The sequence below is a fragment of the Athene noctua genome, chromosome 1, assembly GCF_965140245.1.
Source record: "Athene noctua chromosome 1, bAthNoc1.hap1.1, whole genome shotgun sequence".
Classification (NCBI taxonomy): domain Eukaryota; kingdom Metazoa; phylum Chordata; class Aves; order Strigiformes; family Strigidae; genus Athene; species Athene noctua.
In genome coordinates, this window is record NC_134037.1 from 249,211,785 (window position 1) to 249,227,546 (window position 15,762).

Consider the following 15,762-nt stretch of genomic DNA (forward strand, 5'->3'; position numbering starts at 1 on the left):
TTCTAGAAGTGCCATTAGCATTTCCACAGGCACTTGATAAGAGATGATTCTGAAAAGCAATTAAATTACCCAGCCTCTGAGGCTCCTTGGATGCACAGAAACAACCGAGATTGCACCTAGTTTTGTGATTGTTGAAGCAAAGCCTCTGCTGTTGAAAGCAGAAGTAATCTCTGAAAGCCCATGGATTTGCCCCATTTTTGCTAACAGCTAGTCTGGCTCCTGGCCTCAAAAAGTGGGAAGAATGGTCAGGACAGCTTCCCGAAATTGTAAAGCCTACAAGGTTATCTTATGCTGAAAACTCTACAACCCCTTGTGTTACTGTAAGTGTTCACTGGCTGTTACGCTGCCCGGAGGCAGTGGTGGGTGCTCATGCAGCAGCACAGAGCTCTGCCCAGCTTCCATGTCCATCACCATGGGGGAGCAAAGGACAGTGGAGAGAGACGGAGACAAATTTACCTCTGTCTGGAACTAAACTTTGTCGTGTTACAAAAAATGTATGTTTCAGCAGAGTTTGGGCAGATTTAACTGATTTGGTTGTGGCAAATCTGTTATTTTCTGTTCTGTGCAATTGGGGGTTGGTGTATATAAAAGCAGCAGTGCTGATATTCTCAAGCCACATAGTACTTGCATTTTTTTCATATGGTCTCTCAGCAGAAAAAGAAAAGCAGGTCTGTTATTTACAGAGCTATTCTGCTCCCACAAGTGGGCAGGGATGTGGGTGCTTGGCCCACAGACCTGGGGGTGGGGAGGAACACGTTACTAGTAAGAATCAGTTAACAGTCTTAAACTCCCTCTTTGGAGGGAGGACATGCTTTGATAATAAAACCTTCCCTGGTAAAGACCTCCAAAGGTCTTTAAGACTTAACTATGCTGTGAGGATGGCAGTGCTCTCCATCTCTCACTGCCTGCACTCAACTTGTCCCTCTTGTCACCACCTCTTCCTTGCCGGCCACAATGTGCAGGGCCTAATTCTGTCTCTGCAGGTATCAAGTGCAGTTTTTCTCATAGATGTAGTGAGATCAGGACTTTTTTCTCTGCCTTTTTTATTCTCCAGCTCAATAAATGATCAGTAAATGACCCAAGCAAGTGAACACTCAGGCTGTGGCAGTGAGTGCTGTCATTGTGTCCTCTCATCCCTGGGGTTTAGTGTCTGCTGCTCCTGGCAGAGCACTCTTTGGGCTCAGGGCACCATGACTGTGGCACAGGTGCCTAGCCAAGGTGTGATCTTGCACAGGGTAATATATGCTCTTGCTTTTCCCCTGGGGATAGCACCCACATAAACAGCAGAGTCCCCATTGTGGCATGCAGAGTGCCAGCCTGCCCTTTTCTGTGTGAAGGCTTGAATGAGTCTTTCCAAACCATCTACCAGGAGCACCATGCCACCTACAAAGAAGGTCCTAAAAAGCACCTTTCAGCAGCATCCACTGGCCTGTGTCCCTTTGCTCCTGGCACAGCGGCAGCCTGGCTCCAGCCCTCCCACAGGCGCAGCAGGCAGGAGCCAGTGGCTGCTGCTGCAGGGACTTGGGGAACACCAGAAAGCGCACATCTGCTTGCATCTGCTCAGCTTCAGCAGCCTGCCTTAAATAATAATAAATAAAAATAATATTTTATGAGGTCTCTATTTATCCACCACATGAAATGCATGTGTATGCTTACTGTGTACTAAGCACATGCAAGTGCCTCTCATTGCTATTTTAATATGTCTGAAAATACTGTCATGTTCCAGAAGCCAAAAATTCAGCCATTTGATCACTCAGGCAGTAGGCTGCAGCTTAGTGTGTGCTACATGAGCATGTCCACCATTTGTAATATTTAGTCTGATGTTTTGCAGTAGATAATAGGACAGTTGTCTTTGTGCTCCTGTCTATGTGCAGCCATCTTCTGTAACCACAGTTAGCAAAAACTAATCCTTCACACTGGTTCGCAGGTATGACTTTGTGGAAGTGGAAGATGTGTCAGAGACCAGCACAGTTATACGAGGACGGTGGTGTGGACACAAGGAGGTACCTCCAAGAATAACATCAAGAACAAATCAGATAAAGATAACCTTCAAATCCGATGACTACTTTGTGGCTAAACCTGGATTCAAGATCTGTTACTCCCTTGTGGTAAGTCACTTAGCTGTGTCATGGGTGAGAAACAGATGACAGTGTAAAAAAGCATCAGTACTTGAAGACTGGATGGTGTAGCTAACTGCATTGGATCTAAACATAATTGATGGAAAGTATTTTCATTCCAGAAACTACATTAATACAGATCAAAGTATTTTTGACATCCTGTCAATAAGTATAAAGTCAAGGCTAGGCCAAGATTTACACTAATAACATGTTTCCAAAGCACTAACACTTTCTATACTGAGGCTGCACTGCTGGTGCCTTGATAGATGCTGCAGAAATAGCAAAGAAGTGTCTGCTCTATGAACTTATTTTTTATGTTATATGAGGTCAACTAAAGATACCTTTAGGGGTCACAGCTGTGTTTCTGACAGATGCAGAGTAGTTTATTCTAGATGAGACAATGTGCTAAGGCTCAGTCTGTATTTTTAACCACATGTAAACATGCTTTTTTGTATATGCAGTGGCACTACTGTTTCACTGAGATGAAATCCTCCTCTTTTTTTTATTTTGGTTTTGTCTTTAGGGAGCAGGAATGCTCATTGCTCTAAGTAGATTTTGATAGAAATATGTATTGCTTTATATTGTCCTGATTAGTATTATAATGGTACAGTGTAGCTTGAAAGGGGCAGATTTTGCAAACACTCAGGAAATGGTAAGCATTAATTTATTATAATGTCATCATTTTATTTTCATATCCATCACACTTCTTATTCCCTTTTTATTCAGTCCACTGTTCTTTAACACAAAGCCTGGAATAGCAGTAATGTTAATGCTGCAGGAGAGATCCACCGTTTGAGTCATTTCACTTCAACCTTTCAGCTTTGCATGCATGTGTGCCTATGTATGCTAAAAAGAGTCCATAAACGGCACATTGACAAGACAACTCTAAAGCTATAAAGATTGTGCTCCCTTGCATTTAAACCTCCCTTGTTAGGCTTCTAGTGGAGTAAGGCATTGCACTGTGGGTAAATCCTGAGCTCTAATTTACTCTAATTTGAAGGTAATCTACTAAATCTAAAATTTAGGCAGAACAGTGTACAAAAGACCGCTGGGCATAAAAAAGAGACAGTGAAGCAGCCTCTCTTTATACTGCTCATATTTCAGTGCAGCCACAAAAACTCTGCTGCATTTAGCAAGCTTTATTCCAGACCACGTACAGCTGCTAGTCTGATAGTATTAGGCTTTCTAAAAATGAATGTTATCACTCAAAACACAGGACTTCTTGTACTAGAAAGCTCAATAAAAGGTACTGTATTTATCTACTTTCAAAACTATGAGTAAACACAAAATTTTACAGTCTAGCAAATCTTTTCAGAAGAATACTCTCCAAGGTACCCTCTGAATGAAATACTGTTTTATTTCTGAGAACTGTACAGGTGATTAGTGGCATTTACAAGATGATATGAGGGATGATATGTATTTAGCCAGTCTTCAGATTCCAAACCATCCAACCTAAAACTGCAGGATTAATATTCAGCAGTCAGCCCTTACTCAGTAGTCCCCACAGTCTCGTAGAGCTCCGTTCATAGATACGCTGAGCACTGCTGACCCCTGAAGGTTGAACTCATTGTGCGTTTCTAGGTGGCAAACCAGGGAGCATTAATGAAGCATGCAAAAACATATGGTATTTTGTATCAGATTAAATGAAAGACCTCTACATCTTTTTTTTTTCCTTTGTAACCTTCCTCAAGACAAGGCTACTTCTGGGGGCTTTCTTGGAAAATGGAGCACAAGATACATGCAAATCTTTAACTCCCTTTTTCATCACACTTGGAGTTTGGATCTGCATGGCAGTTGTTTATTTGTATACCAGATTCTGGTTGATAATTTTCCAGAGAAAACTGAAGCAAGCGATTTGGAGAGTTCACTGGAGTTTATTGATTAGCTGCATCTCCTGAGCGTGGTGCCAGAATGGCTGGGTGAATTTCTCCCTGTTACACATGCAGCCAAACAGCCTCACAGCTTTGCTCTCTGGCCTTCTCATTTATGAATCTTCAAGGAAGTCAGTTAAGTTCACTTCATCTGATGCAGATCAAGTTTTTACTTAGTTCAGCACTCTGCATGAGGCACAAATGAGGCACTGCAGAGCTTGGCAGAAGCATACTTCATTATCTCCATGTACTTGTGTTTTTGCATTAACTTCACATTTCAGTACCATTTAGAAAAGCAAAAAGGGATTCTTTTTCTAAAGAAGACATAAATTAGACTTGTATCCATGAAAATCATGTTTGTCCTTGTAAAACAAGGCATGCAAAGTAATCACCCCATTTAAGAAGAAGGGGCTCAGTCAGTCAAGACACTGAGATTAGAATTCAGAGTCACTCTGGAAAATTAAGACTGAAAAAACCACAAGGATGATCTTTAACAGGACAAGGTTGAAAGCCATACAGATATGTGGGAGTAATTAAATGTCCCAGTATAAGATAAGGGACAATGGGCAAGGGAGCACTTCTGTGAAATAAAATCTGGCCATCTAAGCACAGCATTCAGCAACTTTTGCTTGCCAAGTCTGGTTCCCTCCATCTTCCTCCTCCTCTCCTTGCGTCCTCTGCCTCTTGGCACCTTTGCCTCTGCTCTCACCTCTGTGGGTCTGAGGGACAAGGAAAGCTTGAGAGGAGCAGTGAGGGCGGCTTTGGAGGGCAGGGGCAGATCCAACATGCTGCTGCCTGTTGCCTGTCCCCGATCTGCTCTTTCCCCATGAAGCTGTAGGACTTCCTGGGGTGGGAGCTCCAAGGTGGACAGGACTCCAGGAGCTTGTTAGTGACCTGAGTGTGCCCCACTGCTTATCCCAAGTTGAATAAGAGTCAAAAGTGTCCTAATATGGCTGGAAAAAGTCATCCCTACTCTGTGCTGTCTGTGATGGTGCAGAAGTAGATAAGTATGCACAGCTGGTGGCTGGTGTCTACAGACACTTCACATTCAAAGCCCCCAGTTATAGCTGTGCAGTTTGTTGTCTTAGCCCGGGTTGGATACATAGAGAAATGTCTCCCTTGAAACTCTTTAAAAATTGTATTTTCCTTCAAGCTTCACAGACCTAGATCAAAAATGGTCTGGAGCAAGCCCTGGACAGCTATTAGGCATAAGCCTCACTTAGCTGCAAATTTGTTTGAAATTCCTTCCTGCCATTACCCCTTAAAATACTCATTTCTCTTTTTTTTTTTCTTTGCTTTTCTTGATTGAGTTGCCTTAGAAACATTAATTTGCAGTATAGAAGGCACTGAGATATTCCAGTCTTTTTTTCTCACATATTATATAATTTCCTACTCTAAGGACATAGTGCTTCACAACAAACACTGTAGAAATATGTGATACAGAAGATAAGTAATCTTAAGTTACTTACACAGTTGCTAGAGGGCACTGTCATGAGAAAGGCCACTGAATTGCACACTTTAAAGTAGGTGATGCAAATATTTCACATTGCCACAAATGTAAAATTCCATTCTGCCACTGCTTGCAGTGCAGTTACCTCAACTGAGGAATCTTGTGTGTAGCAAGTAAGTATTCAGTAATTACTGAAAATGCTGCGTCAGTTATTTTGAGATGCAGGAATGTAAATTAAGTTACACTGTTACACATGGAAATAATCTTTGCTTGATTGAAGTAATTTTATACAATCCCCTTTTTTCTTCTGAAGTGAAATTCTTCCGATGTCCTAATTCTGGAAGGGAATGTTAACAGGATTGGACCCCATGTTTTACAAGTACATTAGCATGGACATTTACTAAAGTAATCTAGGAACGCATTCAGGAATGTGTTCCAACAATAGAGGTGAATGTTTTGAATTAAAATTCTCAATCCTGCATCTAATTTCATTTTAATGAGACAACTAGAAAATGTTGGATTCCATTTGCTAATTAAAACCATTATTTTAAGTTTATTCTAAAAGGCACATACTTGTTATATAACAGTAAATTGTTACTGCCTTACTGATTTTTTTTTGTTGTTGTTAATCCTAAATGAAATACATGTTTTGGAACTTTGACTAAAATAAATATTGGAAACAAGGGCTACAAAAAGGCTAGGAACATATGTATATGTATACATACAAACATGCATATATGCACAAATATGTAAGTTTAAAATACATATATTTACAGATACATATTTTTACATATATACACATATGTTTGTGCTTTTACCATTCTTTTATTTATAATTCATGACTAGGAAACATGGCATTAAGAACAATCTTTACTTATTTGGGAATTGTAAACCAACAGTGGTGGAAATGTGGTGCCAAACAGGAGAACATAAGTGTATTTGTCCCACGATAAACTTCTGTGTCAAAATATATATCAATGTGTTAAATCATGACTAATTTTTGCTTGTTTGAAAGGACATTTTTAAAATGAAGAAACCATAAAGAAATAAATGGAATGGAGGTGGGGGAGAACTTTGGGTTTTGATCCATCATGTGGAATTTTTCAGAGAAGTAGCTTTCTGCTAAACACCCAGTATATAGGTCACTGTTTATACGATTAAAAAAAAAAAACAAACCATGGGTCACAAAGTGGTGTAAGACACCGCAGTCTGTCTAATAAAATTTCAGTACTGACCAAAGTTAGTTCAGATACTAAAACTCTTTGATACTTGCCTAATAAGTTCACAAGAAATCACCAGAAATTCAAAGCACAGTCAGAAAAGGGTCAGAATAAGAACTTGATCCTGATACTTGTACTCACAGACAGTCACTCTGAATTAAGCAACTGGCTCTCTGTATTTTACCAGATTTGTTTGCACAAGTAGTGCAGCACCAGGCTGAAGGATCTTTAAAATAAGCCAATAAATAAACTTCCTTGTAAGAGTTAACATGATGACAAAAAGATTGAGCCACCAGTGTGAATACAGATTCATAAAGACCATAAAGGATGATTAATTCTTTATCACTGGCCACACAGCTGAATCCAGCCTGGAAGCTGCATGAGTCTTTGCTACCGTGCTTCTGTTTTACCTTGTCACTTCTTTCACAGAACAGACATTTCTTTTATGTCTCCAAGACAAAATATTCTGCTTGAAATCTCATGTGACAACAGGCATGGTAATGGTGCATGAATACCTTCCCTGCTTTTAGATAATCCACAGAAAGCATCCCAGTAAATTGCTAGGGGTAGGAAAGGAGAGGAATGGGGTGGAGGGGAATGTCTTGGTTAATAAAGTGGTTGAACATGAAATAGATCTCATGATGAAGAAGCACGAACTTACACGTGGAAGCTTTATCAGTTGTTCTTCTGCTACTCTCTCTGATTTCAGTTTTGATTGCCTGTCTATGCTAGACAGCAAAGATTTTTTATGAATGCAACTCGTGAAAAACTCTGTATCTATATGATGAAAGTTCTATTTTCTTAAGTTCTGGCAGAAAAGTTTTCTCTGTGTTTTGCTCAAGGCATACCATCGTCATAAAATTATCAGCCAGAGGTTCATCTTTCAGGAGAGAAGTAATTAAGTCCTTTCTAATTATATGAAACTTGCTCAAAATCTTTAACATTCCTTCTCCAACTTTACATAAGTAGAGGATTTAAGAGATTATTTATGCACATTTCCTTTTTTTTTTTTCTTTTTTTTTTTTTTTACCTTGGAAGGTTTTGTAATATTTTAAAAAGCAACATAAAATGACAGCATGTTAAAAAGAGAGATTGTGCCTCAGTGCATCTGGAGATGTGGAGCGTCTCAGAGTAGTCTTGTATGGGGAGGAGGAATCCTTTCCATTTAATGAAGGTTCCGGAGAATCTAGCAAGTCTTAATCTGATGCTTAATTCACCTTACAGGACCTAACCTGTCCTTCGTCAGGGTTTGATTAAGAAAGGAAGGTAGTGTGGTAAACAAGTCAAGCAGTGTGGTAGGCAATGATGTTCCAGTTTTCCCAGCACTCAGAGCAGAACAAAAGATAGTGAAGAATACAAAAGAAGCAAAACTGGGGGTCAGGTAGGTCGGCAATAAGGAAACACCGTACTGGGGTTGAGAAGGCATGCCTGGGCAAGTGGTTTCACAGACATCGTTGGCCGCTCCAGGGGCAGCCAAAATTCGTAATTAAAAGATTCATTCCAATATTTGCATCTAACCAACAGCTATTTCTCCCTCCAACATCCTATCACACCTTCCAAAACCCTAAACCTTTACTGCCTAAGTCCCACCCACCCCATCTCCTCTGGTGGAAAACTTTGCAGGTTTTCAAGCCTGAGACCCACCAGCTGAAGGCAGCATCTGAGTCAGAGGGAGGCTGGAGACTTCAGCCAAAGCTATGACCTGACCTATCCCCACACTTCAGTTTTCCCAGACTTCATCTACTCCCAGTTTTCCCTGGATTATGGTATAATGTATTCCTTCTCTTGGCAGATCACTTCTAAAGATTTGATGTTCCTTCCATGTTTACTCTTGTTGTCTCAGACACAAAGATTGGTCCCAATACTTCTACTATGTGACTCTGAACTATAAATTTCATTAGGAGTCTCCCTGTCTCGTGTCCTAATTTCTAAAGCCAGTTGTAAGTCAGAAATGACACTGGTAAGAGAGTGGTGAATAAAATTAGGCTTCAGGGAGAAGAGGAATCACTTACAAGCTTGGCATCAGAGGTTGCTACAAGTACTAGAGGGAAGGACTGATAGAGGATCATCCAGGAATGGCAATGAACAGCAGCAGCAGCAGAGACAAGGGAGAAGAGTTATGTATGGTCCAAGCTCAGGAATAAAGGTAATTGTGAGTAAGGCAAGCACACATGGTGGAAGAGTCAAGTCTACAGAGAGAAAGAAGGAAGCAGAAACACCAAAACAGAGGCAGAAGAAGTCCCAAATAAGCAAATATTCTTGAAAGCTGAAAGGAAAAAATAAAAAAAAATAAAGGACAGAGAGTGTGTGACTGACAATATCAAGCTTAGCAAACACATTATGAAAGATGAGGAAGAAAAAGCCTTCCCTCTTTACCAGGGAGATGTCAGTGTGCCACTTGTTCCTTACAGGAACATGAAAGCAGTTTGAGTTGGACTGGGAGGGGTGAGTGGCAATTAAGGAAACATTTTTAACAAGGGAATGAAGGGAAGGAGGGATTTGTGTAAACCAGAGGAGTTGTGGCAGCATGGTTAGGAAGGAAAAGAGGCAAATGAACTGGAGATTTTAAACAGGCAGTGGACATGAAATAGGAAAGACTGGGTCTAGGAGAGGAGGGAGGGCAGGTGTGGATGGGGTACACAGCAAGGCAAACGCAGGGCCCTTTCACTACACCACCCTCTGTCAACAAAACCTCTGACTGTGAACTTGAGGAGCAGTAGGGCTGGGTTTGGGGATGTTTCAAAAGTGAAAAGAGTCAGCTGAGAACATGAGTGAGGAGTTGAGTTATGGCCACGCAAATGCAGACCTTCTGGCAAGGAAGATACCAAAACCAGAAGTAGCAGGACCCAGTAAGCACACAGAAGCTTCTGGAAGCTGTCAGACTTCAACTGATAAAACAATTGTTTTAATCAGAACGGAAAATAGACCTCAGTGTCTGTGTTTTCCCAGCTGCAAGTATGTGTGCCTGGCAGTTTTTTTGTTTGAACAGCATGGTGGAGAACTGGCCATTTGCTCTCCTCCATCCCTGATTTGTTGACAGCTCAGTTAAAGTGTGGCTCCTTTGCAGGACATTGTCATCAATCTGTCTTAACATAACAGCAATCCTGTTGATATCCAATTCCTGTTGAAAATGCTACGTCTTTAATCCAGTAGTTTGTTACGCACAGTTTAAGAATTCACCAAACTCGTGGCAGTGGCCAAGGACAAGAAAATGTAACACTTAACGTCTTCAAAGAGTTATACAAACACAAGCATGTTATTTTAAAATCCAGTATCCTGTCCCAAATAGTTGACTCCAACAAGTCTTGGAGGCATTGTTCATTTAGTACGGCTTTAGCTTTTGAACTTTTAGACTTTCCTGCTGGCAGTACTTACCTGTTTTAAGAATTCCTGAGGAAATCAGTGACCCAGAGGAATTTCCTGCTTTTCCAAGGTAAGTTAGAGATACAAAGACGAAAGCAGAAAAAGACCACCGTGTGTAGTACAAGAGGGTTAACCCCGTTAGACCAAAAAAAAAAAAAAAATCATAATTTATTCTTTGTAGAAGCTCAAAAGCCTTATTCAGCATCAAGAGGATTTCTTGCAAAACACAGCAAAAGCAAATTGGAAGATGCAAATTCCAAGAAGCATTCAACCATATTACTAATAACATCAAACAGCTACATAACATGTAGGAATAGCAGATAAGGGCCACAGGAATGTTGCTGTTGTTGGGAAATGTGCAGTACTGGCAGAATAGTGACTTTGATTTTTTAGTTAAATGAATGAAGGGAATCTCAATCTCATAGCAACTGGTCACTGTACTTAACTTAGTGAGGGGATGTGTGAAGATTCATGGTGAGTTGTTTGTTCCTTCAGCTTGCATGTCCATGCTGCTTCCAGGTGCATAATAAGTTTCTAGTCCTAGAATAGCTGGATACATAAAACCCCTGTATGAAGGCTGATCTTTTCATTGTTCTTCAAATATCAGTTAGAGTCAAGAAATCTCTGGTAAAAAAAAAACCCACAGAGTACGCTACAAGTAGACTTCCAGTGAGCTAGAGTTCATGGATTACTGGTCAGTAGCAAAATTGTACTACTGGACAAGTAGGAAATGAAACACATCCTGAAATTTGTTGGAAAAATCTTAAGTAACAATTGATAATTAGATAAATAAATCGATGACTCCTAACAGTTTGGAAGACTTGTGAATGAGTGGTGGTTAAAGAATGGATGGAGGATATTCAGGATATTTTTGTATTAAAACTACTCTGAGCAAATCAATTAATTTTAAAAAGGATTTATTATTTCAGGCTTTTTTTAGAGCTTGCCAGTCTTAAAAACATTAATGCTACTTACCAGGTATGTTGGACAGCTTTTTCAGGGTATCCAAAAAGAAATATTCTTAATTAACATTAAACATGTATAGGTAGCAGAAAGTTAGGATGGATCCAGCACGGCAAATTGTAATGCGTGAAGTGAAAGGGTGTATTTTCTGTGCCATAATGAGCATAATCTGGGAGAGGGCAAAGGCCATCCTGTTCCCTGACTTTGTTTCCCATTTCTGTGTAACCAAACAGAAAATATCAATAGCTTGGACATGATATTTCAACACTGCAATAGGGACAAACCAATAGCAGGTCCTGTTAGAAGACATAGAAAGACCTTGTAGCTAATTTGTCTGCTTAGGGTTGACCATTAGGAGGGCACAAGGAAAGGTGGGAAATACAGTGGCAAACAGGACATGCCCACCACATCAGTGCTGCTGGTAGATGTGTGGACCTCTCTGTGTCTACACCAAAGAGGAAGGTTAAAACCAACCATTCTCATGTAAGTTTACCTTAAACCACACATCATTGTCTATGAACATGAAGTGAGTTTACGCTGTCAGACTTTTTTAACAACACTCATTAACCTATCTCATTATTTGTTTGAAAAGTGGGACTATTTTAGATCGATGTCTTGAGGATGTAATGCTATCTCTGTAAATCCATATTCTGTCCTTTAGTTCTGCTTTAACAACAGCTGAACAATGTTAGCATGTGAAATTATGATAATATATGAAGAATTTACCTTTTATTTTGGTTTGTGACTCTGGAGGGTGATTTATAGAGATCTAATTATAGATGACAGATTTGTAGGGAGAACAGAGTTGCCATGTTTGATTCTGTAGAAAGGTTAATTAGACGCTAAGGTTGTATTACAATGCTGCAAAGAGGTGTTAGTTAACTCCTGGTGCTGCAGTGTGGCAAGGCTGGTCCCCCCTACCACCGTGGCCACAAGGGAGGAGGAAATGGTCTGTTCTTCCCAGGCCCTGTCCCTGTTGAGCAGTCTCTGCTCTAGATTTTCCACAAAAGCCGAAGGTGCAGCTTAACTTTAATGTGTGCCAACTGTGTTGGAGAAGAGTAGGAAGTCAGTCTCCTTTCAGAATTTTCTTCTGACAGACTTCCAGAGGAAGCGACTGGTGAATTGAAACATGCTAGACTTCCAACCTGCACTGAGGAACTTGTGAAAACCCATCACAGCAGGTGTTGGTTGCAAGTTGTCTTTTAAATCAAAACAAGAATTGCATGTCTTCACAGTCTTGTGGAGAGGTGGACTCCTAGGCTCAACTTCATATTTTGTATTCCACAAATATTATTTATTTGACTATGTGCTGTTATCTTACAAAGCCTGGCAGCACAATGCTGCTCTTGTACTGTTCTAGCCCAAGTTCGGGTTGCAGGGTCTGTTTCAACCTTAGCACTGTTCAGTGTGATTTTTGTCATTCTTGGCAAGCTGGGGGAAAAAATGCATTGTGTATAAGGCATGTTTAATTGCTTACAGAATAGATCTTTGCCTTGCTTCTTGCAACAACTGTAACTCCTGGAAAATGCTTGCACACCTGGATCAAATGATACTGATTATTTTAAGATTTCTGAGTCTAAATTTAGGGGGGGGGTGTAGACTTTTTTGTTGTTGTTGTTCAGTAATGTGTAATGCAGCCAAACCTGTAATCTGATAATTTAAAGATATGAGGTCATTCAGCCCATTTTTCTCTAAGGACAAGGATTTTCTGTATTGTAAATTCATTGGTTGTTCATCTAGTATAATTTTTAAATATAACAAGCATAGGAGCATACCTCATGGGAGACTAAACCATGGACTAATAAATCACTGTTGGAAAGACATTTTTTCTTTGATAATCAGTTTTTTTCCTTTTTTTAATGCCGTACCATTGCCTGCAATTATAGTCCTTCCTAATTTATGATAAAGAAGTCTGTTCTCTTTATCGTGGGTGTCTATCTCCTTCAGATATTTGCAGAGGGCTCTCACACTTCTTTGCTTATTGCTTAGTCAAGCATCGATGTCCATATTTAGCTTTTAATCTTTACCAAAAATTCAGCCTATTCAGTCCCCTCAGTTTTTTATGTCCTTTTCAAAATTCCCTCAAATTTTCCCAACTTTTTTACAATGTCTTAATGGTAATGAAGAGAAGTGAATCTGGTGGTTCAAGCATCATCAGGGCTGGCTTATGGGTGGAGTGTCACCTGCCACGGTACCCTGCTTAGGCAAGTCTATATGGTGGTGGCCAGCTTGACTTCCCTAACTCTGGGAATGTGTCTTCTAATGTGCTTGTTAGCTCAGTCCGTCTTTGAGCTCCCTATTTTCCCAGGTTCCTCCTTCTGCTCAGCATGTAATTTAGGAACACATTAGTTTGCCATTTTCTAGGCTGATTTTTCCCCTTTCTGGGTTGTGATAGTATTTGTGATTTTTCCATGTCCTCAGTGAAGATGGCTGTGCCTGCTGTTGCATTGCCTGTGGGTCTGGACACAGCATCATGGCCTCAGGGAGGGTGCTGGCTCGAAGCAATGACTCCTGGCCAGGCTCCACCACTGCTTGCCCTGACACATTCTCACAGCCTCAGGTCTTCCCACCTCAAAGACAGGCACAACGAGCCTTTGTAAAATGCCACAAGATTAACTTCTAAAGTATGCTGCAGAGGCACGCTGGTGTTTCTGCTTGCACTCTGGGACACTGTGCCAGTGGGGTGGGCTGCACAGCCAAACTGAGAATGATGAAAAAAAAAATGTTTGTCTGCTGCGCTCTTATATTTGGATGCTTGCTTTCTTTGTGTCTGCCAGACTTACCTGAGGTCCTCTGTAGTTTAAGAAATTGTATGATTATAAAATGGAGAACAGCAATCCCAGATTCCAAACCTGGAAGATGAAACAGTAAAAATTGGCTTCAGATCACACTGAGCCACTTGCAACTGGTTTGGTGGGTGGGAGAAGGCCGGTAGCTATTCTCATCCCTCCCCTCCTCCTTGGGGAACATCATAACTGGAACTCTTGGGATCTCTACACTTCCTTGTAACAATTCTTAGTCTTATTCTGACCTGCAGTTCTAGTCACAGGTCTCCCGGTAACGTCCTTCCTTCCTGCTGGAGAAGCTGGTGTGCTTGCAGGCTGGCGCATTGTGCTCAGCACATTGCTTCTAGCTTCAATGACCTTCATGCTATATACCACATTTCCAAAGTCAGTCATGGCACTGTATAAATCTGATTTTCTATGCATACATCTTTATTAAATTTATGACCTTCTGTTTTGCTTTGAGTACTTGATAAAGCCCATGCATATCTTCATAATAACACAGATGACAGATATGTCACAGAGTGTTTCTGTTTTTCCCTTACACATGCATATTCACACACACATCTTTTATTAGTTGCAGGGTTCCTGTCACTTTAGACTTGGTAAAATAAATCTTACGAGAAAATTTTTGATTAAATGACACTGTTCCATAAAATAAGCCCCTGCCTGGTACTGAACTTTGTGTTCCTGAACTGAACACCTCCTCAAACCCAGTGCCTGTGTTGTTACCATAATCCTTTGCTAACAACCCCTTCTCTCTTTTTCAACCCACACATCTCTCTCCATGTTGAACTGATTTTGAACATACATGCCATGCCAAAAAAATCTATCACATTTCCTATCTCTTGTAATACCAAGAAAAATGCAGTTCTGTTTTCCTCCGTTGTCAGTTTGATGACCAGTCAGTGCTTAATTAGAGAAGGTCTGAGACTGCAACTACACAGGGTCAGATTTTGCAACTCGTCTGCAACACTGAAAGCTAAAAATAATTTTTAGATCTGTGGAATTTTTGTATCTTGTCAGATCATTTTCAGCAGAATCATGTAACATTCATTTTTTCTGTGACCCTTGACAACAGGTTTTTTTTCACTTTAATATGTTTGTTTGGGGAAATATTTTAATTGTACAAATTGTTGCAAGTTCCCTTCTTTTCTTAAGCTGCAGAAGCCTTTTCTTTTAATGATACTTCTGATCTTGACATCCATAAAAATGCTTCCTTTTAATCAATATTTGTGTCCTGATGTATTCCTAGGTAATGTGTGGTGAGAAATATTCTGTAATGAAAGTTTCCCTTGGACTGTAGGAATTGGGCACCGTGTTGTCTCATTGCATGTTCTTGATTGTAGGCACCATTGTTGTCCAACCATCAATCATATAATGAGTCATAAATATAAGCTCTTGCATGATCAGACCCTCTAATAAAGAAGTCTGTGTATCCCACATTGTCAGTAAAGACTTAAACAGGCTAGATGTCAGCCAAAACATGGACACAGGGTTGTTTGCGCTCTCACATTTTTAGCACAGCTCGTTTGGGGCCAGCATGGGCCTCAGGCTGTTTCCAATATGCAGTTTGTTGTGGCCACTGTGTTTTGCAGGGTAACAGTTATGTCCTAGGACATGAGTCATACCATATCTGATCAATCTCTACCTCATTTTATTTACTAATACAGATGTAGCCCAAAATGTCTTCCACGAAAGTCAGTCTTTTCTTTCATTTTGTCGTCACTGCTTGGCAGCACTGTGCATGACAGTTAATGGCATCTGTGAGCCCTGAGGTTCAATGTTTGCAGAATTACAAGTAATTTTAAAAGAGAATCTTATCTTTGAGAAAAAAAATAGAAAGAACAAACAAACCGTTAAACTTGGGAAAACAGCCTAGAAAGAATGAATCTAATTTTTCAACTGCTTTAAGGCAGGGTAAAACAACCACCTTTGGGCCACAAAAATTTATCTCACACCAAAGTCTGGTCAATAAACTTGAAACAAAAAAAT

At 40.3% G+C, this 15,762-nt stretch overlaps 1 protein-coding gene across 4 annotated transcripts in view; it reads left to right on the top strand.

Moving 5' to 3' along the window:
• The window catches only part of PDGFD (platelet derived growth factor D), a 147,257-nt gene that overhangs the window by 87,759 nt on the left and 43,736 nt on the right, over positions 1 to 15,762 (top strand). For all 4 annotated transcript variants that reach the window (XM_074916394.1, XM_074916405.1, XM_074916384.1 and 1 more), the window contains exon 3: positions 1,928 to 2,108. In XM_074916394.1, the coding sequence (XP_074772495.1) occupies positions 1,928 to 2,108 (181 nt within the window). The remainder of the gene's footprint in view (positions 1 to 1,927; positions 2,109 to 15,762) is intronic.